The sequence below is a fragment of the Candoia aspera genome, chromosome 10, assembly GCF_035149785.1.
Source record: "Candoia aspera isolate rCanAsp1 chromosome 10, rCanAsp1.hap2, whole genome shotgun sequence".
NCBI lineage: Eukaryota > Metazoa > Chordata > Lepidosauria > Squamata > Boidae > Candoia > Candoia aspera.
In genome coordinates this window covers 3388331-3415984 of record NC_086162.1, presented here as the reverse complement: position 1 = coordinate 3415984, position 27654 = coordinate 3388331, and the positions used below count along the sequence as shown (strand labels likewise).

At 48.7% G+C, this 27654-nt stretch overlaps 2 protein-coding genes across 2 annotated transcripts in view; both read right to left on the bottom strand.

The window, feature by feature from the left end:
* FNDC5 (fibronectin type III domain containing 5) overlaps positions 1–5086 on the bottom strand; it is a 37338-nt gene extending 32252 nt beyond the window's left edge. Inside the window, exon 1 of the mRNA XM_063312274.1 lies at positions 4987–5086. Within this exon, the coding sequence (XP_063168344.1) occupies positions 4987–5086 (100 nt within the window). The remainder of the gene's footprint in view (positions 1–4986) is intronic.
* YARS1 (tyrosyl-tRNA synthetase 1) overlaps positions 1–27654 on the bottom strand; it is a 277651-nt gene that overhangs the window by 90381 nt on the left and 159616 nt on the right. The window lies entirely within an intron of this gene.

Genomic DNA, 27654 nt, shown 5'->3' with positions numbered 1-27654 from the left:
ATCTACAGCTGTACTGAAGGCACCTTCATAAATCTTCCACAGCGTCTCCAGGACGCTGCAACGTCCGGAGTCCCACATTCTTTCACCGTCCAAATCGTCAAGGACAGCTGTGTCAAATGCAAAGGCACCTTTAATATTGGGGGGGGGGCGGTGTTGACTCCTCTGCTAACGCAAGCAGCAAGAAACTGAGCAGATGGTCTGGCCCAGAGAGAAAAGCGTGCTGCGACCGGGGAGGCAGAGCAGATCACCTCATTAAACTGGGGTCAACAGTCAGCAGGGAAAGACAGCTTGCAGTCTGGGATGTTTTTAGGCTGGGCGGGCAGGGAGGTGGATTTCTGCAGTTTCTTAAAACCACATTGTCACTGTTATCAATAAAGTGTTTACTTGCTTTTTGTAGTACTGTGACTACACAAGGCCTCAGGATCGCCAATTATGTAGCTAGTTAGTAGGAGTACATGCAAATATGTGGTTTATTTCACTTTCGCAAGGGCCTGGAATAAGTGAAGCACTGATAGCAAAGTCTGGTATGAGCCCATTCAGCTTGATTGCCTCAGTCAGACCATAGAAGCAGAGAAAGACGTTTCCAACCAAAAGGGCCAACCCTTCACACATCTGCAGCCCCAGAGCCTAGTTGCCTACATTTGGGTGAATTACAGCCATCGGCCTCAACAAGTTATTGAAAATGAAGCAGAAAACTTGTGTCAGTTAAGGCAGGTAAAAGTGCCCATCCTCCATTTCCCTTTCCCAGTCCACTTTCCCTGGGAACATAAACTATCAACTCAGCCAAAGAAACATTTAAGACACAAGGATGTTGATTGGGGTATTAAGAGCCAAGAACAGCCGTGGGGGACAAGGTCACTGGGAGATAACACCTAGAGGAAGTACCACATCAAAGAGGACAGTCTTTGTCCAATTCAAGGGACTGTTGTCTTTGGAGCGCCACCCTCATTGCCTCACCATACTGACCTCATTATATTATAACCAATTATGCTCCTGTATTCAAACCCAAGTCCATTCTAAGTTGCATAATTGTATGTAGAGGACTTGTATCCCTGCCCATTTTCCAGTCCTTGCTGGCCCAAGACGAAATGAAAACAATTTGTGTTTCAATGTGTTTGGACCCCATTACTAAAGAACTCTTTGGAGAAACTTCTCCCATAAAAATATATGTATAATTAAAAAAACAACCAGCTATACAATTTACAATCTCTCTGTGGCCAGCTAGGATCCTTATCCCCATCTGTGCTGAAGAAACCAAATTCCCATATTTGGTTTAACATCTGGAAAATGTTTGGAAAAACAAATTGTTGAAAATACTACATAAATCACAAATTAGAAAAACCATAAATTAGAAAAATTACGTAAGTCATAAATTAGTATACTATACAAATACTACATTGATGTTGCTTAAGCAAAATGCCTGAACAGTTATAAAATATAACCCAGTCCAATTATTTCCGGTGTGACCATGAAGACTAGGAACTTGCTTTAAACCATGAATGAATGAAATTTACAGGAAGCAAAACTCTTCAGTCACGTTTCCTCTTGGCAGGACTTAATTCAATTCTGATTTTAAAACAAACAAACTGACTGTTTTGAAATAGGGGTTAGACACAGCTGCTTAAACAGCCCTCAGGAAGAAGGGTTTTGCTGAAGACCGTTTCTGGAATGCTGTTGTCCATGGCTGGAAGTCACAGCAGTAGCAGAAGCTTCAGTAAGTTATAGGATTATGTTGGGATATTATTTCCCCAATCCACAGGGAAACTCATTGGCCCAGATGTGCAGGAGCACCTGAGAGAGCTTTGCATCCAAACCCCTTGAGAGGAGCTAATTGCAAAGCAAATGGAACAAAGGTTAAACGAACAGCCATCGGTAGCCAGACCAGCTTGTGGCCCTGCTCTAAAGGGAAGCCGGTCTCCCTGGGAGAAAACATCTCTGAATGAACCTGCTCAGGGCTGTGGCGATGCTCAGGTGATTACAAGGCACCAGCAGGTTCATGCAGTGGGAGTCTGTATGGCAGCTGACTTGGAACGGATTTGCATTCGTTGTACCAATTGCAAGAAGAGGAGAGGCCAGACTGAGGCTTCTCTGCTAGAATTGGAAAAGGGGCAGTGGACAATCTGGGGAGCAAGGCGGCCCTTCCCAGCCTTTTCTGAGAACTGGGCAGGCTCATCTCTCTCTTCTAGGCTCACCAAGCTAGTCCTACAAATGCCATGCTTGCAAAACTGACAACGCACCTGCCTTGATCAGCTCCCCTGTCTGCCCACTTCCAGCCAGGGCCAAACTAAGTCTCGGTTTTGGGCTCCTTGGGCTGGTTCGGAGGGTCAGGGTGTCCCTCCCTAGGGCCAACTGTTTGCTACCGGCTCAGAGCCCTGGCATCTGAAGCTGAGATGTTTGCACTTTGTGGCCACACACAGATATGCTTGCATCTACTGAAAAGGCAGACTTTAAAGCAGCCTTCCCCCACCTGGGGCTCTCCACTGGTGCTAGACCATAGCTCCCAGGATTCTCACTCTGCGTTGTCACAACAGGCACACTCAGGAACAGGAGAGGCTCTCTCACTTATAGAACAGATGGATTAGCATTTTACGTGCAATCAAAATGACAGCTGCAGAATAAGCTTGAAGACAATCAACCTTGCAGTGGCTTAAAACAAAGCAATGTCTAAATGAAACAGAGAGGAAGCCACAGGGATTATTTGCTAGGACCACCAGGATCCAGTCCATATCTTTCAAGGGATGGATCTGGCTAGTGGGGCACCACTGAGCAAGCATGTTGGGAATACAAGGTGTTTCCCAGCATTTTCTTAATCTCAATGCAACAGATGAGTCCTCTGATGCCACATTAATTTTGTTATTTCTAGGCTTCATTCAAGGTTCTAGTTTTAACCTATCAAGACTTCTTGGCTTGAGGCCAGCTGATCTCAGGGATGACCTTCTCTCACCCTGTCCTGCACTGCAGCCCAGGTTCCAAACACTTTGCATCTTCCTGCCTAGTAGAAAATGGGGTTAGGTAGGCAGTGGTTTGATCTATTGTGGAATCCTAACACTGTATAAGCATGTTATGTGAAACAAGTCAGCTCACTGAGCCATAATATAATTTATTTGGAGGTTAGGTGGAGAAAGGAATTATGCCTTCCAGGTTTAGAACTGAGTATGTTGTGTCAATGCACTGGATCTGGACTTAGTCATTCTTTGAAAAAAAAAAAACCCACTGAAATCACTTCATTGTAACTACATCCCATTAATTTTGTGGCTCTATTTTTGAATCTAGATTAAAGACAATATTTTTTCAATAACTGTCAAAAGATCTTAATAATCAACATAATAAGCTCAACAATCAACAAACAAATTTCTACCTTTCTATTACTCCAGAAGCTGTGGCCTAAGCCAACTGCTTCACTGTGTCTCATGAAAGGGCTGTTCCCGACTATACTGATAAGTCAGAACTTCCTTGGATTTTTCCATCTACCTCATCTTTTTCACATCTGTTTCCCCAACTTTGAATCACTGTTTCCAGGAAGTTCATATTCTATTAAACCTGATATCCAGCTGATCTTCTTTTAAGGTGAGGACCAGTTTACTTGCTGATTACTGAGGTCTTACTAGTTTTAATTTGACCCTGTGTGTGTGTGTGTGTGTGTTTTAATCTATTATTCTGCGAGGCTTCATTTTAGCCTAACAAGTAGCAATAGATTACAGTGAAAAGGATAGAATAATAAAGGCTAAGTTTCCAATACTGGAAATATTCTTTGCATATTCTATGGCTCCTTGTAATGGATTTTAGAATAACCATCATGCTTGATCATTTTACATATTTTCACTGACTCCTTGGCCAATGTGACCTTGTGAAGCATCCTATGCAATGTCTACCCACAGTCACAGGAGACAAAATTCCAGTCTTTTCTTCTTTTGCCTCCTATCTCTTAGTGAATTTAGTACTGGGTAACCTCCTCTAATCTTTTCAACCAGACTGCCAGGACTTCCTTAAACACTTGGAGCTCCTCCTATTTTATTAAGTCCTACAGGTTTGTATTGGTTTCATAACCCCTCCCCGTTGAGAACAGCTACATTTTTGGAAAGGCACAGAGGAGTTTTCCAGCTCTTCATTCACAGACCTGCTTTTCTAGTAATCTGGAGAACCATTTAATGTGGCTGGGGACTTATATGACTCCAGCTGCTGGTGCCCACCTGTCTAGTCTATGGTTTGACCACCCTGTCCAAAGTTGTTTTATAGGACTGTGAGGAGATAACTGTTAACAGGTTTATCTGCTGTGTCTCTCCCCATATTTCAGAAATCCTGTTCAGGGCTGGGTTTTTTCTGAAGACATGAGAAGAACCACACTGGGCCAAACTAAGGTCCAGTGAGTGGCAATTCCTTCCTGAGAGAGGCAAGGGAGTTGATTGTCTTCACATGAGATGGCATCATATGATCTTTCAGTGAATCACTTGGCTGACTGGAAGGAAAGTCACCTGGGTCATTGATTGGCTCCTTTTTCTCAAGCCCAGCTGAATAAAACCGAATTTAGTACAGAGGCCAAATCTTACAGCAACATGCAGGGGCTCCTCTTAACATCTCATTGGGCTCTGTGCATTGCTATGAGGTCTGATTAAACTGAACTGTACTACACAAATTGCTTCCTTCCATTTTTAAAAAAAAAGATCTCTTAATAGTACTCCTAATGGAGTATTATTCATCTTTCCACCAACATGCAGCAGTGAGTTCCACAAGTGAAACATTTTATCCTATCCCACGACCCTCAACTGCCTCCCCCACAAATACTTCTTTTGTTGAGTCGCCTCAACTCAACTTGGCGGACGGTGGGCCAGTGATTGAAGCAATTTACTAAGAGTTGTTCAAACGTTGAGCAGCACAATAGCTCTGGGAGGTTCCACCGCCAAGAACTGAATGAAACCGCTGTCCGCTGCCGGCACCCCTTCTGTAACGGGCCTCGGGTATCCCCCTCTCCCGCCTGTGCCCGTTTACCTGCATCTGCCCAGGACAGGCTGGCACAGCTGAAATAAGCCAGGAAGGCTGCGTTGATGTACAGGAGCAGGTCTGCCATCCTCCTCCCGCGCGAGTCCATGCTGCACCCACATGGAAAGAAGGGCCACTTCAGCCCCGGAGGTCCAGATCCCGCATGGGAGGGAGACGGGGAGGGCGCCCTGGGCCCCGGGGGCGCCGCCGATCAGAGCGACGCCAGCCAGCCCCGCGCCCCGGCCGCCGAGCCTCCGAGAACCCGGGCGGACATTTCAGCACCAAGGAGAGCTCCCGCCGCCGCCTCGCTTCCCCGCTTTCCCAGCGAGGAAGGGCGGCCTCTCGGAGGGGCTTCGCGGCGCCGGGCCCCGGAGACCGAAAGGGTCGGGGGCTCTCCCTGGGCCCGGGGAAAGTTTCTCGGAAGCGGCGGGAGGCGGCTCGGCTCCGGCGAGGCAGCGCTAGAGAGAGGCGGCCGGGCGGCGGCGGCGGCGCTCGGTCTCCGCAAGATGCAAACGTTCCGCCTCCTCCCCCATCAGTCAGGCGGCTCCATTCACGGGCGCGAGAGGGAGAGGGTGAAGGAGGGAGCCCCGGAGCCTGGCCACAACGCGGTGCCCCCCGCCCTCCCCGCCACGCTAGGAGCCACCAGCCGAGCCCGGCTTCCTCCCACCATCCCCGGCCGAGTCACACCGCCCTCCCCTGGCGTGGAGATGTGTGCGCTGAACGCGCGGAGCGGCGAGCCGGGGGGGGGTGTCTTCAGTCCGCCCCTCCCTCATTAACCTGAATCGGAGAGCGACAGGCTTTGACGGGCACGGGGAACCATTCAGGCTGGGTCTGGCCGCCGAGCACCATTTCGAGGTGGCTCCTGCACGCCAAGGAACAAGCGCTCGGCGCCTTTGAGCCTCCCCCTCTGGCAGACGCTCCACTGCGTGTGCCTTGGTTGACTGGAGACGGAAGGAGAGCGAGGCAGGCAAGGAGGGAGCCCGGCTGGGTAGGGGAACTCTGCCCCCAGCCTCCCTGAGTGAAGAGAGTCATCGTGGACCCCCCTTGGGGAGACGTGCCAGCGCCAAGGGCAGCAGAGCACACGGGTAGCCCAGGGCACACGGGTAGCATGGAGGAATAAATCAAAAGGGGAGGGTGGGGGGGTGGGGGTGCCGTGATACACAACAGCCCCAAAGGAGACAGAGTGGGTCCATTGGGCAGCACAACCCCTTCCAAGGTTTCTCCCAATTTGCATCAGGAGGAGGAGAAGGGAAATGGACCCTCTGCCAACCTGTGGAGGAATTTGCACAGAAATCAAAAGCATCCTCTTCCCTTTGTGCTCATCGACCAGCCCTAGAAGAAGAAGACGTGAAAGACACTGTGGGGAGGAAGATCAGCCAGGGCTAGACAAGGTCAACCTGCCACATGTTGGGGGCTTTAAGAGTTCTTCAGTCTTACATGCCGAACTGTCAATTTCCTTCCCCAATGGGTCCACTTTGGGTGTGATTCAGCTGTCCCAGTGGCCACATCTCTATGAATCTAAACTGGCTATAGGGTGGTCCTCCTGACCATAAGGGAGATGCCATGGCCCTGAAAATTACAGCAAAGCTGTAATAAAATGGTGCGTCCTCTCTCAAGGAGCTTCCTTCTCAAATGCCCCAAGGGACTGGGCACACACAGCAGAGAGAAGCAGATAGAGTGCACAGAGCAGACTGGGGACGGGGCATGCACCTGCTGGAGATTTTGTCGTGTGATCTGGGGACTTCCTTACTGGACCTGTCAGGTCCTTGGGGACTGGAGGTGGGCAGAGTGGGACAGACAGGAACCAGGAATTCATCTGTCACTTGCTCTTTATTCAAGAAACGCCTTGCTCAGAGTAGGAATCAGGCCAAAATCCAAAGATTTATCTAGCTTGATACACCAAATCAGATTCTGTTGGCCACTTGTGTCACCTTTAACTAACAGCTCCACCCAGCTGCAGGGGTGGAGCCCAAGCACAGAAGCAGCAGCCAGAGGCTGCCTTCTCTTTAAACATGTATGGCTGGAGTCTCTGTGTCAGGCTCCCCGATCAAATGTTCACAGAACATCTTATCGGACTCGCATCCATCTTCCAGCAACCGTGTCAACTTGCGAGTCGACCGGCAGGGAGGGGGAGCATGGTTGGCGTGGGAATCATCTTGTTTGGGCTAGCTGCTCCTTGCACCAAGGTCATCTAGGAAGAACCATGACAGCCAGATGCTGGCACGAGAAGGAGGGGCACATACCTAAGAGGGCAGTGGGGGGCGGGAATGTGAAGTTACTGTGATTTTAAAATGTAGAAATGCACGGGAAATTCCATTTGCAACTTTTTCTCTGTACTGAACACTTCGCTTCATTAAATATTTATAAGCAAAAGCTTTTGAGTCGTAATTGAGTGAATGCTCAAGTGTTCCAGCCATCACACTCTGGCTGTCTGCACGGAAGAGTCGGAGAAGATGGAGGGAGCCCTGCTGGATCACACCAAAGGTCCAGCAAGTCCACTGCTTTGCCTCATGGGAGGCAACCAGCTGCCAGCCATGGGACAAGAAAAGGGTGGCAACTGTCCCCTTTGCTCCCAGCAAATGTTCCCAGGGAGAATGCCCCTGTTTCTCCATCTTGGCTCATGGCATCAAAAGTAAGTTTGCCTAACAATCTTTTCAGGCTGCCCTATGACAGCGAATTGCATAAAATCTAGCTATGCACCATGTGAAAACACTCTCTCTTTTTTTTTCTCTTTTATTTTAAAATATTTATTTTTTGCTTATTCCCCGGAAAATAAATATCTGTTAAAATTGCCCTAACATACGCCACAAAAGCACAGCAAAGGAACTTAACAGCATTTTAAAAGCAACTAATCAGAGCAATCTGTTATGAATCTCCCACCATTCAGCTTCTCTGGACTATGAAAGAAGAAAAGGTTTTCACCACTTTCCATCGTGTATTATTTACATTTCCATCACATTTCTTCCTCTCACATACACTTCCTCACCTTTTTGGAAAGGAAATAGATTTCAGATTTTGTAACCTGTCCTAACAAGAAGTCCAGCCCCTTCATCATTTGGTTTTTCTGTAATTTTCTGGCTCTAAGATACTATCTCTGCAGCAGGTGAGCCCTATAATTGTATACTGAAGCAATTATAGCTTGGAACACCATAAAGGTTGGGACGGTGACATTTATTTTCAATTTCTTCTTTAATGATACCCAAGCTGGGATCATTTTCCACACCTCTTTCGCATCTGTTGCAACTGGGCCATTGAATTGATTGGTCTCCCCAGCTCAACATGAAGGACATCGCTGTGTCCCTGGGTGTGGGAATCCAACATCCAATCTCCATTCCACCCCCTGCCTCCCCTGCAGTTCCCCTTCCTTCCATAAGGATGGCCCTTCCCCTTGACTTTGGTGGGTTCAAAAGGATAGGGCAGGTGCTAAAGAATCCAGATCCCTCCCAGCCTCCTGCTATGGCTTCAGATGCAGCAAAAACCAATCTCTCCCCCTGCCCCCATGTGCAATGGGAGAGTAAACATTTCAAAAAACCACTAGACGGAGGCTAATGTCTCTCAATCCTGATTAGCAACATGCTGCTCAGCGCCCAGTGGGTGGAGAGCTGGATACGTCTCAGCATTCCAAGGCCAAAGGGATCCAAGTGATCTATTCTTTTTCCATTTCTTGATGCAACTATGTAGTTCAGTTGCTATGACTCCCTTCCTGAAAAATATCATTTCATCCATGGGGGTCTCCTCTACAACTTCTGCAATGAAGATAGGTGTGAAATAGTCAACTGTCTTCAATTTCCTCCACACTTACCCAATTATGTACAACTGTGTTCCCGTTTACACACACACACACCCCACACAAAATTATTGGCCTTCCTTGCTTCCTTTCTTGGCAGCATTTCTTGGTTTCCCCGGGCAAGTTTTTGTGCCTTCAGCCTCTCCTCATGGCGTCAAGACCTCCATTTTCTCCAAGAAGCTGCCTTGGCTACTGCTGCTCCTTAACCATACTGCCCCACTCTGCCCAGTGCTCATTTCTCTTCTGAACCTGATATTCTGAGTTTCTATTATTGTGCTTTACAGAGGGCATCATTTCTGGAGAGAACTGGCTTTCTTGCATTTCCCTTCTGATTTCTGATGAAAATCCACCGTTGAAATCACCAAGGAGGCAACCCTTCCATCTGAATGGCAATAACCGAGGGAATCAGAATGAATCTGGGGAAATACTCTGGGGAATCTAAACTTCTAGGGAAGGCTTAGATTTGGAATCTGGTCCTATATGTGTGCAAACCCCAAAGACTATATTTAGTGCCCTTCTCCTGCACATGTTTTGTAACAGACTGCTGGACGTCCACTTCTCATGCTGGTGTGCTGGTTGCACCTGCCCCACGTTTACAAAATTTATTTTATTTATTTATTTATTTATCAGACGTTATCACTACCCATCTCCCTCCTAAGGACATTTAGTGTAAGGAATGCCTAAGACCAAATAAAAGACTCAGACTCTAAATCAAGTTTAAGCTCTGGCTTTTACTTAGAATAGAATGCACACCAGTAAAAAGCTGAGAGTGAGGGAAGCGCGCCAAAAGTTGAATTAAATAGTCTCGCGCCAAACAGCGCTCCACCCCCACACTCCCCGGGTGTGCCCCACAAGTTCCATGGAGTGACAGGCCATCAAGACTTGATAGGTGAGAGGTCGTCCAGCCCCATTCGCCCCGGGCATCGCCCTGTTTATCTTCCTGCGAGGTAATGGTCCATTACCAGGCGATTAGACCTCGATATTCCTCAAAAGCCCGGACACACCTTTCCGAACCTTGCCCTGATCCTTTCTCTATCAGGTGCGTCAATGGCCGATTACCGGGCGATGGGACCTTGTTTGTTCAGTAGATCTCCCAACCCCATTACCTTCTTTGACCAGTTTATCGCCCTCACCTCTCCAGCCATTGACACGCATCCATGCTTTGTCATGCGAGCTGTCATGATGTCGCAAACATCACAATGGCGATCATGACATACCGCCCCCCTGAAGAAAATCAAGCCAAGGGCTTGGAGGGATATGCAACGTGGAAGTTGCGGACTAGCTCGGGGGCTTGAATGTCGTGGGCAGCAACCCACTCAGGGTGGGGAAAGTGTTTCCAGTGCACTAAGTATTGGAGAGAGCCACGAAGCTTGTGGGAGTCGAGAACCTCCTTGACTTCAAAGTGCTGCTGTCCATCGATCATGACGGGTGGAGGGGGGGGAGTGCGTGGATGCCACTGGGAGGGGTCACTGGCCGGCTTGAGTAAGCTGCAGTGGAACACAGGGTGCAGCCGCTTCAAATTATGAGGTTCACAATTTGTATAACCTGAAAGGGGCCAATAAATTTGGGGGCCAGTTTCTTGGAAGGCTGAGGTGACTTGATAAATTTAGTGGAGGTCCCCTACTTGAAAAGGTGGCTGTTGGTGCCTGTGCTTGTCAGCCTGAAGTTTGTATGAGGTCTGTGCCTCATTGAGGGCGTCCTTAATGACGGGCCAGGAGCCTGCGAGTTTAGAACCCCAATCACAGGCCACCACTACTGGAGACGGGGGCTGTGGGAGCTCGGGAATGGGGACAAAGTCCCGACCCGATACCACCCTGAAGGGGGTTTGTCCCGTGCTTTGATGCACAGCGTTATTGTATGCAACCTCCGCGAAAGGAAGAAAATCCACCCAGTCGTCCTGGTGGTAGTTGATGTAGGAGTGGAGGAATTGTTCAAAGGTGGCATTGAGGATCTCAGTAGATCCATCAGTCTGGGGATGCCAGGAGGTTGACAATGCTTGCTTGGTGCCAATTAATTTCAAAAAAGCCCACCAAAACCGTGAGGTAAATTGTGTGCCCCTATCGGTCACCAAGCGAGAGGGGCAGCCATGAAGGTGGTACACGTGCACCAAAAAGAGCTTCGTCAGCTGTTGCGCCGATGGGATAGAGGCACAGGGGACAAAATGAGCCTGTTTGGAAAAATAGTCTTTGACTACCCAAATGACTGTTTTCTTTTGACTGGGCAGTAAATCCACGATGAAATCCATAGAGATTTCATCCCAAGGGCGTGAAGGGTTAGCCATGGGCTGCAGCAGCCCCTGGGGTTTACCGGATGGTCACTTAGACATTGCGCAAACAGGGCAGGATGCCACATACATTTTGACATCCTTCCTCAGCAAGGGCCACCAAAATTGGCGTCGGGTCAAGTGGAGGGATTTGAGAAACCCGAAATGACCAGCCTGTTTGCTGTCATGAGACCAGCTGAGGATAGTTGATCGTTGCAAGTCAGGGACATATAAACGTCCCTCCACCCAGGTGAGGTCTTGTTCCATGGAAACCTTGTCAGGGTTAGCAAGGAGCCAGGGATCAGACTTTAATGCAAGGGCAAAATCTGCACGCAACCCACCGGCATCTGTGGTTGCCTGCGGCCCGGAGCGGGCTGCGCCGGAGTCGTCCGCAAGGCGGGGGGAGTCTGCTCCCGAGCGCAGCTCCAGGTGACAGTGGCCAAACCCAATTGAGACTCAGAGAGCACAGTCCCCATGATGTCGGAGACAGGCTCCGCGTCCTGGGGCAGTCGGGAAAGTGCATCTGCCAAAAAATTCTTCTTCCCTGGAATAAACTTCAGCTGAAAGTTAAAACAGCTGAAAAATTGAGCCCATCAAATCTGCTTAGGGCTGAGGCGCCTGGGCATGCGGAGTGCCTCAAGGTTGCGGTGGTCTGTCCAGACCTCAAAAGGGCAAGTTGCCCCTTCTAAAAGGTGACGCCAAGCCTCCAGTGCCACTTTTACTGTAAATGCCTCTTTTTCCCAGACATGCCAGCGCCTTTCCGTCTTGGAAAATTTCTGGGAGAGATAGGCACAGGGCTTCAAGAGTCCGGCAGAATCCTTTTGTAATAGGATAGCCCCAATTGAAAAATCAGAGGCATCAGCCTGAACGACAAAAGGCCGTTCGGGGTCGGGATGAGATAAAATTGGCTCCGCTGTAAAGAGAGCTTTCAACCGGTCGAAAGCAGCCTGACAGGTGGGAGTCCAATTGAGCACAGCCCCTGGGTTTTTTACCATGTGCGTTTCCCCGACGCCTTTGGTCTGCAACAAATCAGTCAAGGGCAGGGCAATCTCCGCGAACCCTTTTGCGAAGGATCTGTAGAAATTTGCGAACCCCAGGAAACTTTGGAGCTGGCGCCGGGTGCACGGGCGCTCCCAGCTCAAAACAGCCTGAACCTTTGCAGGATCCATTTTGATGCCCTTATCTGAAATCCTGTAACCTAAGTAATCCAGGCACGACTTATGGAATTCGCACTTGGAAAGCTTAGCATAAAGTTTAGCATGCCGAAGCTTGGTGAGAACCTGTCTTACCAATCTTTCGTGTTCTCTCTCAGTTTTGGAGTATATCAGGACATCGTCCAGATAAACCAGTACTCCTTTAAACAAATGGTCATGCAGAACCTCATTAATTAGTTGCATGAAAACCCCCGGGGCCCCTGCAAGACCAAAAGGCAGTACCTTATACTGGAAGGAGCCCAAGGGACAGTTAAAAACTGTTTCCCATTTGTCCCCCTCCCTGATGCGAATGCGGTAATACGCCTCGCGGAGGTCAAGTTTGGAAAAAACCTTTCCAGTCAACAAATGTGCCAACATATCTTTCACGAGGGGGAGGGGGTACTTGTTTGACAAGGAGGCTGAATTTAACCCGCGATAGTCTGTATACAGTCTTAGGGTACTGTCCTTCTTCTTGCGGAACAGAACGGGCGCTCCAACCGGCGAGTTTGCCGGTTCGATGAAGCCCCGAGCAAGGTTTTTATCGAGGAAGTCCCGCAATGCTGCCAATTCCTTTTGTGTCATTGGGTAAATTTTTGGCTTAGGCAATGGGACATGAGGGAGCAGTTCAATGGCACAGTCCGTCTTGCGATGGGGGGGTAACTGGTCCACCTCCTCCTCCCCGAAGATGTCAGTGAAGTCTGCGTATTGTTCCGGCAACCCCTCCATGGGGGAAGCGTGAACTTGAGGGTCAACAATCTCAGCCCTTCCCACAGTCAAAGTGAGGGATTTCCCCTTAGCAGGTGCCTGGTAAAACCCATCCTCAAACGTTATCGTACGGGTCCTCCAGTTAATGTAGGGATTGTGGCAAGTTAGCCAGGGGATTCCCAGAACCACTATAGGCTTGCCCACCAGGGTGACCACGAATTCTATGGTTTCCCTGTGCGTGCCTATTTGTAGGGTAACATTCCCTGTACCCTGGGTGGCCGCCCCCCCCCCGCCACTGTGTAATGATTGCCCTAGCCCCAAATACTCAGACTCACAAGAGGCTGCTAAATGAAATCTGATTTATTAGAGTACTAAAGACAAATACAGAGAAAGCTGAGAATGAGCAAAAGCGCGCCAAATACAAACTTAAACCCTTGGTGCAAACGTATCCCGCCTCCCTCGTAACAGCCCCGCCCGGCACAGGTGCTAGCAAACGTCAGAGTTGCTAGCCTGGGAAAGTAACCTTGAGCGCAGTAGATAATACAAATACATTCCAAAGCAAAGCCAAAAGATAACCGTTCCCATCCTCCCCAGAAAGATGAAACACGCATCCAATTAATGACATGCGAAACGTTACAATGCATCAAAGACATTGAAACGGCGAACATGACATACCGCCTCCCTAGAAATACACTTAGGGACCTGGTTTTGTGGGATAAGCAGAGTGGAAGCGGGCCACCAAAACAGGGGAAGCTACATCTGGTGCAGCGACCCACTCTGGATGAGGGAAATGTTTCCAACGAACTAAATATTGCAAAGTATTGCGAAGGCGTCTAGAGTCCAGAATTTCTTTAACTTCGAAGTGTTGCTGACCATCAATCATGATGGGGGTGGGAGGTGGAGGTTGACGATGCCAGCGGTCAGAAGGAATAGTCGGTTTGAGTAAGCTGCAATGAAAAACAGGGTGTAAGCGTTTAAGGTTATGAGGCAAGTCAAGTTTAAAAGTCACAGGGTTAATCTGAGCGATAATCGGGAAAGGACCCACAAACTTAGGCGCAAGTTTCTTAGAAGGTTGTGATGACTTGATAAACTTGGTAGAAAGGTACACCGAGTCCCCAACTTGGAATGCAGGTTGGGGGGCCCGCTTCCGATCAGCATACAATTTATAATCCGCTTGAGCATCAGCCAATGCCTTTTGAATCATTGGCCAGGAGTCAGCCAGTTGTGTTGTCCAATCATCTGGAGTGACTGTAGCTGTTGGAGGTTGCGGTAGATCAGAGATAGGTACAAAGTCTTTACCCTGAGCTACCCGAAATGGGGTTTGGCCAGTGCTTTGATGCACTGCATTGTTGTAAGCCACTTCAGCAAACGGTAGGAGGTCTACCCAATTGTCCTGCTGATAATTCACAAAAGCTCGAAGGTACTGCTCTAAGGTAGAGTTAACCGCCTCAGTGGCCCCGTCCGTCTGAGGATGCCAAGCCGTGGACAGGGCTTGCTTCGTGCCTAACAGCTTGAGAAACGCCCGCCAAAATTGCGAGGTAAATTGTGTACCTCTGTCCGAAATCAAGCGGGAGGGACATCCGTGTAACCTGTACACGTGTACAAGGAATAGGCGAGCCAATTGACGTGCCGACGGAATGGACACGCAAGGGATGAAGTGAGCCTGTTTGGAGAAATAGTCTTTGACCACCCAAATGACCGTTTTGCGTTGGCTGGGCGGTAGCTCGACAATAAAGTCCATGGAGATTTCCTCCCAAGGGGAAGAAGGGGCTGCCACTGGTTGCAGCAGTCCTTGGGGCTTGCCCGCTTTGCGCTTGGACATTGCACAAACAGTGCAGGAGGCAATGTAGTCTTTAACATCTTTACGTAATGTGGGCCACCAGAATTGCCTCCGAACGAGGTGCAAGGTTTTTACAAACCCGAAATGACCTGCGAGTTTGTCATCGTGTGAACGTAGTAACACATCTTTTCTGAGGCTTTCAGGAACGTAGAGGTGGTCGGATTTCCAAGCGAGGCCTCTGTCAAAAGTAACATTGTCTTTATTCGCAAGCAACCAAGTATCCGTTTTTAGTTCTTTGAGAAACTTTTGTTGCAACTGGGAGGGAATTGACAAAGCACTTGGCTGAACAGCGCTTGTGGTGGGCGGCTGCTGCGCGCGCGTTTGGCTTCGCGTCACAGCCTGCATGCCCAATTGGGGCGCCGTCCATAGGGTGCTTACCACATCTGGCGCTGCCCCAGAGTCCTGAGGTTGCCGTGACAAGGCATCAGCCAAGAAATTCTTTTTCCCTGGAATAAATTTGAACTGAAAATTGAATCGATTGAAAAATTGAGCCCAACGAACCTGTTTGGGGCTCAGTTTTCGAGGGGTAGTAAGAGCTTCCAAGTTTTTATGGTCAGTCCATACTTCAAAGGGATGATTTGCCCCTTCCAACAGATGCCGCCAAGCTTCCAATGCAGCTTTTACGGCAAATGCCTCCTTCTCCCAAACATGCCAACGCCTCTCAGTCTCGGAAAATTTGCGGGATAAGTAGGCACAGGGCTTGAGGCATCCTGCCTCGTCCTTTTGCATCAACAATGCCCCAATAGAATAATCGGAGGCATCTGCCTGTACAACAAACGGCTTTGAGGGATCAGGATGCTGTAAAATGGGCTCCTTGACGAAAGCTGCTTTCAGCTGCTCAAACGCCGTCTGACAAGCAGGCGTCCACCTCAACAGCGCTCCGGGATTCTTGACTCTCCTAGTATCTCCCACCCCTTTGGTTCGCAGCAGCTCAGTTAGGGGCAAGGCAATCTCAGCGAACCCCCTTATGAACAATCGGTAGTAGTTGCTGAACCCCAGGAAACTTTGAAGTTGCCTGCGGGTGCGGGGACTCTCCCAGTCCATGATAGCCTGCACCTTGGCAGGGTCCATTTCTATGCCTTTAGCTGAAATCCTATACCCCAAGTAGTCAATTTGGGTCTGATGGAAGGCACATTTCGACAGCTTGGCATACAATTCAGCAGATATGAGTTTACACAATACTTGCTTTACCAGAGCTACATGCTCTTTCATGGTTTCAGTATAAATCAACACATCATCCAAATACACTAGTACACCTTTGAACAGATGTTCATGCAAAACTTCATTGATTAATTGCATAAATACCCCAGGGGCCCCAGCCAACCCAAACGGCAACACCTTATACTGGAAAGCTCCCAACGGGCAATTGAATGCAGTTTTCCACTCATCCCCCTCCTTGATTCGTACACGATAGTAGGCTTCTCTTAAATCAAGCTTAGAGAAGATCTTTCCCTTGGCCAGATGTGACAACATGTCCTTTATCAATGGCAAGGGATATTTGTTGGAAATTGAGACGGCATTTAATCCGCGGAAATCCGTACAAAGTCTCAATGTCCCGTCCTTTTTTGGGCGAAAAAGAACCGGCGCCCCCACGGGTGAATTCGCCGGCTCAATAAATCCGCGCGCCAGATTTTTGTCCACAAATTCCCTCAACAGAGTCAGTTCCTTCTGCGTCATGGAATAAATTTTTGGTTTAGGCAATTGGGTGTTGGGCAACAGTTCTATGGCACAGTCCGTCTTTCGATGGGGGGGCAACTGATCAGCTTCCTTTTCACCGAATACATCAGCAAACATCCAGTATTCGGCCGGCAAGCCTTCCAGAGGAGAGGCCGGGTAAGGCGGAGTCGCAGCTGCCGCAACCCCCACCATCTCCTCTGGGGCACCCTTCCCCTCTGCCGCTTGATAAAACCCATCCCTAAACGTGATAGTTCGGTAGGTAAAGGTAAAGGTTTCCCTTGACGTAAAGTCCAGTCGTGTCCGACTCTAGGGGGCGGTGCTCATCTCCGTTTCAAAGCCAAAGAGCCGGCGTTGTCCATAGGACACTTCCGGGTCATGTGGCCAGCATGACTCACGGAACGCCGTTACCTTCCCGCCGAAGCGGTACCAATTAATCTACTCACATTTGCATGTTTTCGAACTGCTTGGTGTGCAGAAGCTGGGACGAGCAACGGGAGCTCACCCCGCCGCGCGGTTTCGAACCGCCGACCTTCCGATCGACAGCTCAGCGGTTTAACCCGCAGCGCCACCGCGTCCCTTGATAGTTCGGTAGACCCAGTTTATTTGGGGGTTTTGCTGCACCAACCAGGGTACCCCCAACACCACCAATGGTCCCCCAACAGGAGCCACGACAAAAGACAACCCTTCCTGGTGACTGCCCAGTTGCAAGGCTACACGCCCTGTAAAATGGGTGACCGGTTTGCCCCCTGCCACGGACCCATCCAATTGAGTAAAAGCGATGGGTCGCTGTAAAGGGAACGTGGGGAGCTCCAAAGCCGCCACCACGTCGGGGTGCATAAGACACCGGGAACACCCCGAATCAATCATGGCCCATACTTCCACAGTCTTGGATTGGGAGCCCAATTTCAATTTCACCATGAGTATGCGGTAAGTGCCACTCACCGATGGAGGCTCGCGCCCGTCCTCTACCACCTGCCCAGCGGCGCCCTTTAGAGCAGGTGGCTGGCGTTTCCCGCCGGCTGCGGGATTTCGGTCTCCCCCTCAATTTCGTAGAACATCACATCGTCTCCCTCGGTTTCAGCCACCGCAGCTTTCTGTTTCCTCGGCAATGCAGGGGACTTTGCTGGCGGTTTTCCGGGCCGTTCCTCTACCTTCGCCTTCGGGCATGCTGCCACTCGATGCCCCTCCTTACCACATCTCAGACACAAGCCTTTTGCGTACCGCTTCTCCCGCTCCTCGTCCCAGGGTCGTTGTCCCGGTTTCCCCCCGGTGGTCGATGGGCGGCTGGGCTTCACCTCCCGCCCCGACTTGGCGGTCTTCCGCTGGGCAAAGATCTCCTGGGCATGTTCAGCCCTCCCCGCCAGCAGGATCCACTCATACAGCGTGTATGGGTCGTCCCTCCCCAGGGACCAGCGTAGCACTTCTGTATTCAAGCCATCCTTGAAGAGCTCGATAATAGTTGCTTGGGACCAGTCATCCACCTTCCCAGCTAGCGCTTTAAACTCCAGAGCATAATCGGCCACTGATCTGAACCCCTGCTTGAGTTCCTTCAGGGCTCGCTTTGCTCTCTCCTTTGCTAAGGGGTCCTCGAAGTGTTGCTTCAACGCCCCGAGGAACTCCTCGAGACTTTCCAGTTCAGGCGCCTCCGACTGGCACATCTGGACATACCAGTCTGCCGCCCTCCCCTTCAGTTTGGTGGCAATGGTGATGATCCTTGCCTTTTCCGATTGGAAAAACGCCCCCCATTCTTCCATATAGGCTTTCGCGTTCGTCAGGAAGAACGAGAGTTTGGTCGGGTCCCCATCAAACTTGACAGGGAAGTCTCACATGCCGCCTCCCGCCGCGCTGCGCCCCACTACCGGTGCTGCCGCGGCTTGTGTTTCCCTGGCTCGGGGCGGCACGGGGCCCCGGGGCGATCGCCCTGGCGATGCTGCGATTTCCATCTGGACCGACTGGTCCCCTTCGCGCCTCCGCACCACCCGTCGCCGTTCCGGGGACAGCCCCTGGGAAGAGGGGGTTGAATGCCTCTGGCTTGATTCTTCCCGGACCTCTCGCAGCGAGGTCACATCCAAGCTCAGCTGTTTCAATATAGCCTCCAACGAATCCATTTTGGACTCCAACACTCGGATCCGATCCGGAGTGGGTGAGCCCTCCGTTGGCTGCACCTGCACCACGTTGGGGGATAATGGGTATCTCTGCCTCCAGGAGGGACCCCCCGCTGCCGTGGCATCTCCTTGGGTCTCATCCCAGGTGAGCAGCTCGCCCGGAGAATTTACGGTGGTCTCTGGGGCCGTTTTCAGCCCCCCGGCTTCAGTCTCCGACTCGGAGCTCGCCTCCTCTCGGATGGCTGACAGCTCCCCACCTTGGGACGGTCGGCCGGACTGCCTCACGGTCGAGTCCGGTTCCCCTGCCTCCATCATCATGATGTCGGGTTCAGTCATCGCGGGCTCTCTCCCTCACAGGGTTAGACGCTTGTCTTTCCTGGACAGGGGCCAGCGGAGTTAGGAACTTAGATTCTCAGCTTTATGTAATGATTGCCCTAGCCCCAAATACTCAGACTCACAAGAGGCTGCTAAATGAAATCTGATTTATTAGAGTACTAAAGACAAATACAGAGAAAGCTGAGAATGAGCAAAAGCGCGCCAAATACAAACTTAAACCCTTGGTGCAAACGTATCCCGCCTCCCTCGTAACAGCCCCGCCCGGCACAGGTGCTAGCAAACGTCAGAGTTGCTAGCCTGGGAAAGTAACCTTGAGCGCAGTAGATAATACAAATACATTCCAAAGCAAAGCCAAAAGATAACCGTTCCCATCCTCCCCAGAAAGATGAAACACGCATCCAATTAATGACATGCGAAACGTTACGATGCATCAAAGACATTGAAACGGCGAACATGACACACTGTGGAACCATCGAGTTGCTGGAAGATCAGCAGCTTCGGGAGAGGGAAACAGGGTAAATTTAGTGCAGCGACTAGGTTGGGGTGGATCAGGCATCTGGAACACCCAGAGTCCACCAAAGCCCCGACTTTGATGGTCTTGGAGCAGTAGCTCAGTTCAATTTTTATGGCCAGGATGGGACAGTCCGCACTCACCCTCGCACCCATTCTCCACCACCTGCCCAGCGGCGCTGTTTAGGACAGGTGGAAGGCATTTTCCGCCGGCTGCTCCGGGGTGGCCAACCCGTCCCCCGCAAGGTAGACATCTTCTTCTTTGTCTGGGGTCGCTAGTGCCCCTGTCAGCCGTCGGGGAGGGTTGTGTGGTTTCTGCAGAGCCTTCTGCATCAGTCTAGGTGGGCGATCCACCATCCTAGCCTTGTGGCATACTGCCGCACGGTGACCTGCCTTACCGCACTTGATGCATTACCCACGGGCAAAGCGACGTTGTCTTTCGGCGTCCCATGTCAGGCCCAACTGTGGCGCTGGCCCTTTCCCACTGGGAGGACGCCTGTCTCTCTTAGTCGCCAACATGAAGGTGCGCTGGGCATGTTCAGCCTTCCTGGCAAGACAGATCCAATCATGCAGTGAGTCCGGATCGTCTCTGTACAGCGCACATTGCAACACCTCTCGATTGAGGTCATCCTTAAACATATAGATCAGGGTGGCCTCCGACCATTCAGGGACCTTCCCTGCCAAGACCTTAAATTCTAGGGCGTAATCTGCGACCAATTTCTGCCCCTGATTGAGTTCTTTAAGAGCGCCTTTAGCCCTCTCCTTCGCCAGGGGTTCTTCAAAGTACCGCTTCAAGGTGGCCAGGAAGGTGTGGAAGGCAGCCAGGGCTGGGGCTCCGGACTCTGACATTTGTACATACCAGTCCGCAGCTCTGCCCTTAAGTTTTGTGGCAATAGCCGAGATTTTAGCCCCTTCCGATGCAAAACAATGTCTGTATTGCTGTACGTAATTTGTTGCATTGGTTAAAAAAAATGACAGGTTCGTGGGGTCACCATCAAATTTTACTGGAAAGTCTTTAGCGATCCCACCAACTGGAGAAACCCCAACCTGTGAGTGAGTAGGGGTAACCCCCACCGGAATAAAACCACGGGGCCATGGGAAAAAGTCCCGCGCCTGGCCCCTTCCTCTCAGGGCCGGCGATAGGGTGGGTGGGATGCCGAGACCCCTCCCTGCGCCCTGCACAGCAGCGCTCTTCATGAGCTCACTCACCACAGTTGACATGGATCGCAGCATGTGTTCTAATGATTGCACCTTGGACTCCAGAGACCTGATCCTGTCCAGTGTGATGGGATCATCCATCCTCAGTGCTGCCGGTTGTTGCCCGATCGGCAGTCCTGTGAATTCCCTCTCGGGCGTCTGGGGGTATTGGAGTCTCCAAGTGGTGTGGGATGTCCCCGGCCAGGTGTCCGCTACGCTGTCCCACCTGAAGTGTTGTTGACTCACGACTCCCTCTTCCATTGGGGCCCTCCACTCCAGGCTGGGGCTCCAGGCTCCAAACTGGGGTGCAGTGTGGGTAGGGAGGGGGCTCATGTCCCATCTCAGGAGCGCCGATTTCAGAAGCTGTCTGGTCACCTCCCCCACTCGCGTTGAGTCCTTCGCGTCTCCGCTCTGAAGCGCCGACTCCAGGATCGTCCCCGGTTCAGTCATCGCTAGTTGCTTCTCTCACAAAAAAAAATTTCCTGGTAGAGGCTAGCGAGGTTCGTTCTTAAAAGACTCTCAACTTTATGTAAGGAATGCCTAAGACCAAATAAAAGACTCAACTGCACCGTCATGGCCACCATCTTGACTTTTTTGACCATGCCCTGCTGCAGTTGAAGGATACTGTTTCACCCGCCTCCCTGTTCAAAGCAGCACTTGCCCAGTTCTTATTATGTGCTGAAAACATAAATGTGCTTAAGTAGAAGGGGGGATTAAAATAAAAATTCCCACTCCTAGAAGCCTGCCATGGGCAACTCCTTGGAATGTCCCAGAATGTTTCCACTTGACCCTCGTTCATTTTACTCCCCATGGGGTGACACCAGGGTGGAGCAGCTCAGAGGAAACTGGCAAAGGGGGTGGGGGAGAACTCTGCTAAGGCCGCGAGTCAAGGACAGCAGAGCCTCCAACTCTTTCCCCTTGGAGGCTCTGAGTGGTTCCCCCAAAGGGTCCCTGTTCATGGGGGTTGCAGCACAAGACCCGGCTGGCCCTGATGCCAGGCTCACCTGGAGATGCCAAAGAAGGCTGGCTCAAAACCTTTCTTGATGATGCCAAGGATCCACCTGGGCAGCTCCACATGAGCATCTCCGCCAGAGAACTTCTAACAGCCAGAGGGGGCCCATTCAGTGATTCTCCTCCCCCAGCCCTGGTTGTAAGGCTCTCAAGGGCTGCAGGAATCAGGCAGGTCTGGTAGAGATCACAGCAATATTTGATTTCTCTGTGTTAAAAGGGCTCCAAGCTCTTTTCCTGGGCTGCTTGCTGGAATCCCATCAGCTCAACATGGATGCATCGACATCCAGAACTTCTGCCTGAAAAGTCCAAGTTCCACATTTTTAATTCAGCTACAGTTAAGGGTTGGGAGGTTTTCCTCCCTTGACATCACAGTGTGCCATTAATAGTCAGAAGGAAGAGGCAGATTGTTTACATAAACAACATAAACAAAAGCTACCCCATATTTTTGAATAAAAGAGGTATTTTATCATTTTTGTTTCATCCCCTATAAAGCTAAACTCACAAGACCTGAGGATGACTCAGAAAATATAATCTGATAGCCTGCTAAAACAGTCCTAGCCCTCCTTAATTAAAGTTGGCCTCTGCTGATTAATCAACTAAAGTCATTAGTTGATTAATCTGCTATTAAAGCAATTAAAGCTTGCAGCCATAATGACTGAGTGGGAAAATGCGCTCTTTAAGGGAGACTAATCTTGAATGTGTGACATTGGGTTAGAAAACCAAAAGCAGCATCAAGTTAACTATGAGCAGATCCAGAATCACCAGCATGTCGAGCTGCGAATTAAGCCTTAAAGCCAATTTAGGCTGCCGAACAAAACACTTTTCTGATACCTCTAACAAAAACTTATCTGCCTGTTGCTTTCCTTTCTGGTTAAGTATAAATCCAACATTAATAGCAAGATGTGTCATTACAGGTTTAGCTATATGGAATTTTTGAACTTCTGCATTTTTCAGCAGTTGCAAAAGGGGAGGCTCAGAAACTTAGCAAGAATAATTTCATACACACAGTTATGAAATGGCAGCTTCAGGATTCAAGCAAGTAGTTGTAAAGGACTACCAAGGCAAGTAAAATCAGGTCAAGTAAATGCACTGCCAGACTTAAAAAGGCTGATCTGGAAGCCCGGAGAATTAGGATCACTGCAAACATTCCTGTGGAAGCCCCTGAAGGCAGATCCAAGTGCCTTTGGCTCCGTGGTGGTCTCCCATGCATAGATGCTGAGCGAGTGGTCTATGCTTCCCAGCAGAGCAGTTCAGCAAAAGACCCAGAGAGGTGATGGGCTCCCTTCACTGGATATGTTCATCGTGAGGAGGCTGGATAGCCTTCTGTTGGGGTTGCTTTAATTTGGATTCCTGCCCTGAGCAGGGGGTAAGGCTTGACGGCCTAAATGCCCCTACTCCTTGCTTTCTATGAGTTTATATGCACATTGCAGGGATGCTTTTTAATAAAAACACCATGGATGCAGCTGCAAGATCCACTACCATTTATTGTCTTTTGCTATGCCTGGACCACAGAGATAATGTTCAGGCTATGAAAACCCGATTTACATATTTCTGACCATGCGTATGAGTTACGGCTGCAGAGGAGAACAAGAGAACCAGTCGGAGTCTGGAGAAGCCAAGTGGGGATCTTTGAACACCAGAGATGTACAGTAGCCCACTTTGGAAGAGGCCACTGTTCCTTCAGCCTAGGGACCCTTGGGAGAATTCCCATTTAAGTCATTCTTGGACTACCTTCAAGAAGGAAGGCCGAGCAGCCTCTCCTTCTTTTTGCCTCTTGGTCCAGGGCTCCATCCCATTGCACAAAGAGACACAATGGGCTGATTATGTCCTCCTTTTGGGCAACATCAATGGGCACCTTCTGCACTTCTGCTCAGCTTGCTCACAGAGTTTACATGAGGTTTGGAATTATATCCTCTGGGCTGGTTTGACCATGAGCGAGCAAGATAGAGATAGAATAGATGATTAAACAGATAGGCAGAGAGATATCACGGGACTCAGAGTATTTGCATTCCTGAGGACTATGTTCCCCTTCCATGCTTAAGCCTGGTTGGTAAGATCGATGACAGGGTTTTGTGTGTGTGGATGTTAGGCTGTTCTGCCAACACAACTTGCCTGGAGCTCCTTTGGGCCCATGGGAGATGTAGCACCTGTAATGCCTGTTCTGGAGCCTCCACAGTATGTCATGTCTGGGGGGAGTCCACGGGGGGTGGGGGGGGGGTCCAAAAAGTCAAGAAGGTAGCCACAGCTGCATGACTGAAGCCGCCTTTCTGCCTTTTTCAGCCCTCTACCTGGACACCCCTGGATGCCCCTCCGTCCCCTAAGGCGGCCATTGCTCCACTCTGCAGCACCCATATTTCCTGGACGTGGCATCTGCTGCTTCCCTTTGCCGGCTGGGGATGAGGGGGACTGTCGGTCAACATTGCGAGAGGATACAAGGTGGGGAAAGTTTGCCTCTTTCACACCCAGAGCCATTTCCACTTCCTCTTTTTTTTTTAATAAAACTTTATTAAATTTCAACAAGATAAAATATAAGGAAACTGAAACAAAAAATTAAGAAAAGATTAAGAAGAAAACAAAAAATTAAGAGGAAAAAGAGCAAAATTAAGAGTGCAGAAAAGAAAAAGAATAGAATAGAAAAAGAATAGAAAAAGAACAGCTTCCAACTTTCTTTGGTACAGATACAAATATAAGATACATTAATCTCTTACTCTAAAATTAACAATAGTACACAATATTTCTATAATCCTAAACAATTCTAATCAGCGAAACCCAAAATTAAAGTTTCAATTCTTTTAGTTTCAAGCAAAAAGTCCAAAATTGGTTTCCAAGTAGAAACATAGCTAGACAAAGACTTTTCTTTGATCACCTCGGCCAATTCCATTAACTTCACTGTCCATTCTTCACTGTAGGCGTCTGTAAGTCCTTCCACCTCTGTGCGTAGAAAAGTCTCGCTGCTGTTATCATATACAGAAAGTAAGTCCCATGTTTTCTTTCTATCTGTTTATCCATCAAACCTAAAAGGAAAGTTCAATTGGTTTCAATTGTACATTTATTTTGAGAATAATCTCAAAATAAGAATTATCTGATCCCAATATTTCTTAACTTCCTTACATGTCCACCGAAGATGATAAAAAGTATCTTCAGACTGGTTACATTGCCAACATATATTTGACCCTCCCCTACACATCTTTGACAATTTTTGTTGTTTATTCGTTTAGTCGCTTCCGACTCTTCGTGACTTCATGGACCAGCCCACGCCAGAGCTTCCTGTCGGTCGTCAACACCCCCAGCTCCCCCAGGGACGAGTCCGTCACCTCTAGAATATTTTGACAATTTATCAGGTGTTAAATACCAATGGTACAGTACATCATCTTGTAAAAATTCTCTTTCAAATTATATTCAGTGTAAAGCCATTCCCACTTTCTCATGCTGGAAAGTGCATTGTTTGTGGCTTTGGTGACATTTTTGCTCAAGATTGGAAGATCCATTCTTAATGACAGCAAATTGTTGCATTCCGTTATTTTTTCCTGCAATTTTTTTTTGAACTGCAGCTTCATGTATATGTCATACATATAACAAGTAAAATATATCTTAAAAAAAAAAAAAAAATTAAGAGAGTAAAAAATGATCCCAGGCAATGCACGCAGCTTTAACCGTACAGTTGCAGCCACCCTCTTGACTTTTTAAGCCACCTATTGCAGATACCCCTGAGCAATGCCTGGCTTTTTTATAGAGCGTGAGTGTAGAGGAAAGAGCAGCCGATAAACTTCATAGCAACATGGGAAGGGCTCCTTGAGATTTTTGAGTCTGGCAGTGTATAATGGAAGAAATAAAGAAATAAAGTTTCCAGTGGGAATTTCAATGGTAGCAGAATATTAACTTTACTCTGAATATTGCACTTAGAGAAAATTGGTATGGTTTATCATTCCCATTTTGATTGCTAAGAAGGGTAATTCATTTTCTAAAAGTGGTTGGACATACAATAAGCAGATTGGATCATTTTTCATATTTGCTGGCAATGTTGTGAAGCTCAACAATTTTGGAAAATGAATCATCTTAGAATAAAACAAATTTTAAAAAGTTCAACTTCCCATTTCAACCTGTGATATTCTTATTAAAGTTTACTAAATCATATATTCCTGCAAAGTATACTGAATTGGCTTTGTACATGTTAACTGCTGCAACAATATTATATGCCTCTTACTGGAAAGGTCATCTGATTCCCTTTTTGGAAGAATGGTCAAGCAAGTTGTGGGAATGTGCTCTGATGCCCAGAGTAACTTCATACCTTGAAGAGTAACTGTGATACAGACTCGAATTCAGACTGGAAACCATTCCAGTGTGTGCCTCATCCAAATTTTGGATTTTTCAACGTACAGAGTCTGTATTTCAATTTCATGGGATATTTATGTCAGAACAGATTTTCAGTTTTGATTCAACTTATTGTAATTGATAGCTTTATTTGGTGATTCATACCATGTTGACCATGGTTCTTGATATCTATCCTTAGAGGTTTGATTTTGAGCTTCTTAAAGTGGTATATTATATTCAATTATTCATAATTAATGATTTACTATACTCTAGAGGTGACGGACTCGTCTCTGGGGGAGCTGGGGGTGTTGACGACCGACAGGAAGCTCTGGCGTGGGCCGGTCCATGAAGCCACGAAGAGTCGGAAGCGACTGAACGAATAAACAACACAATGATTTACTGGAAAATTGTAACTTCCTAGACAGGTTTAGATCCCTTAGATCCCTTGTTTGTTTACTTCTACTTATTTTATCTTTTTGTTTTTTTAACCTGTGTTGTTTATGTACCTTCCCTAAAATGTTTAATAATCATAAAAATAAATTTTCCCGTGAATCACTATGTTTTGCCTTGAGGCAAAACTGTAATCACTCTCACTTTCCCTAAAACAAGGAATAAGCTGCACCTTTATAAAGCAGTGTTTGGGGGTAGCTGAAGATTATAAGCAGCAGGTAGCATCATACTGACATAACTACTTTCCTACCCTTTTGAGTCATTGGGGGACATTTTAAAAAAAACTAAAATGGGTGAATTTAGTTTGAGGCTTAATGCTTTGCCTGATCTCCCCCCTCCCCCAACAATAAAACATGTGCATATTAATTAATATAGCAGCCAATTTTATTTATTTATTTTCTATCCCGCCTTTATTATTTGTATAAATAACTCAAGGCAGCAAACATACCAAATACTCCCTTCTCCTCCCATTTTCCCCACAACAACAACCCTGTGGGGTGAGTTGGGCTGAGAGGGAGGACTGGCCTAAGGTCACCCAGCTGGCTTTCACACCTAAGGCGGGACTTGAACTCACAGTCTCCTGGTTCCTAGCCTGGTGCCTTAACCACTACACCAGACTGGCTCTCTCTCAATTTTGAGAGCCCCAGTGGAGCAGTGAGGGCACAAAACAGGGGCTGGGACTGTCCACAGACAGCCCATATACTGTGGGTCACCTGCCCTAATCTAAAGCATGATGATTTAGATATCCAGGTAGAATAGTCTTGAGGCTGAATTAATTGTCACATCCTGTGGCATCATTTATTAGTGTCCTTGCCAAAAATGTGCTGATGAGCAGTTTCCAAAGATATGTATAAAATCAGACCTGTGAAGGATCTTCGTGACAATGGTGTTAAGAACTAGGGTGGATCGTTCAGATGCTCTCAAGAAACATGGCCCGTATAGCCCCTTCCTATTCTAAGATCCATGATTATGGATCCGATAGGAGGAATGGTCTGTGAGGTCACTGGTGAGATGCCTGGTGATGCTCCAACCTTTCTCCATTGTCTCTTCCTGCTTTGAAAGGAGGACATTCTGCAGAGCAGGCATTCAGAAGAGTCTTTGTCACCCTAGATGCTGGTCTCCAGATTCAGTCTAGTGCTCTTCTCTGGCTTTGGACCCTCTCATGGTCCATGAAATGGTCCCAGGAAGAATCATGGAACCAGTCATGAGTTTCTCCACACCAGAGCTCCAGGCACAGGTCCTGCTGCAAAATGGCCTTAAGGCTTTATCTTAGGGCTGCTGAGCTCATATCC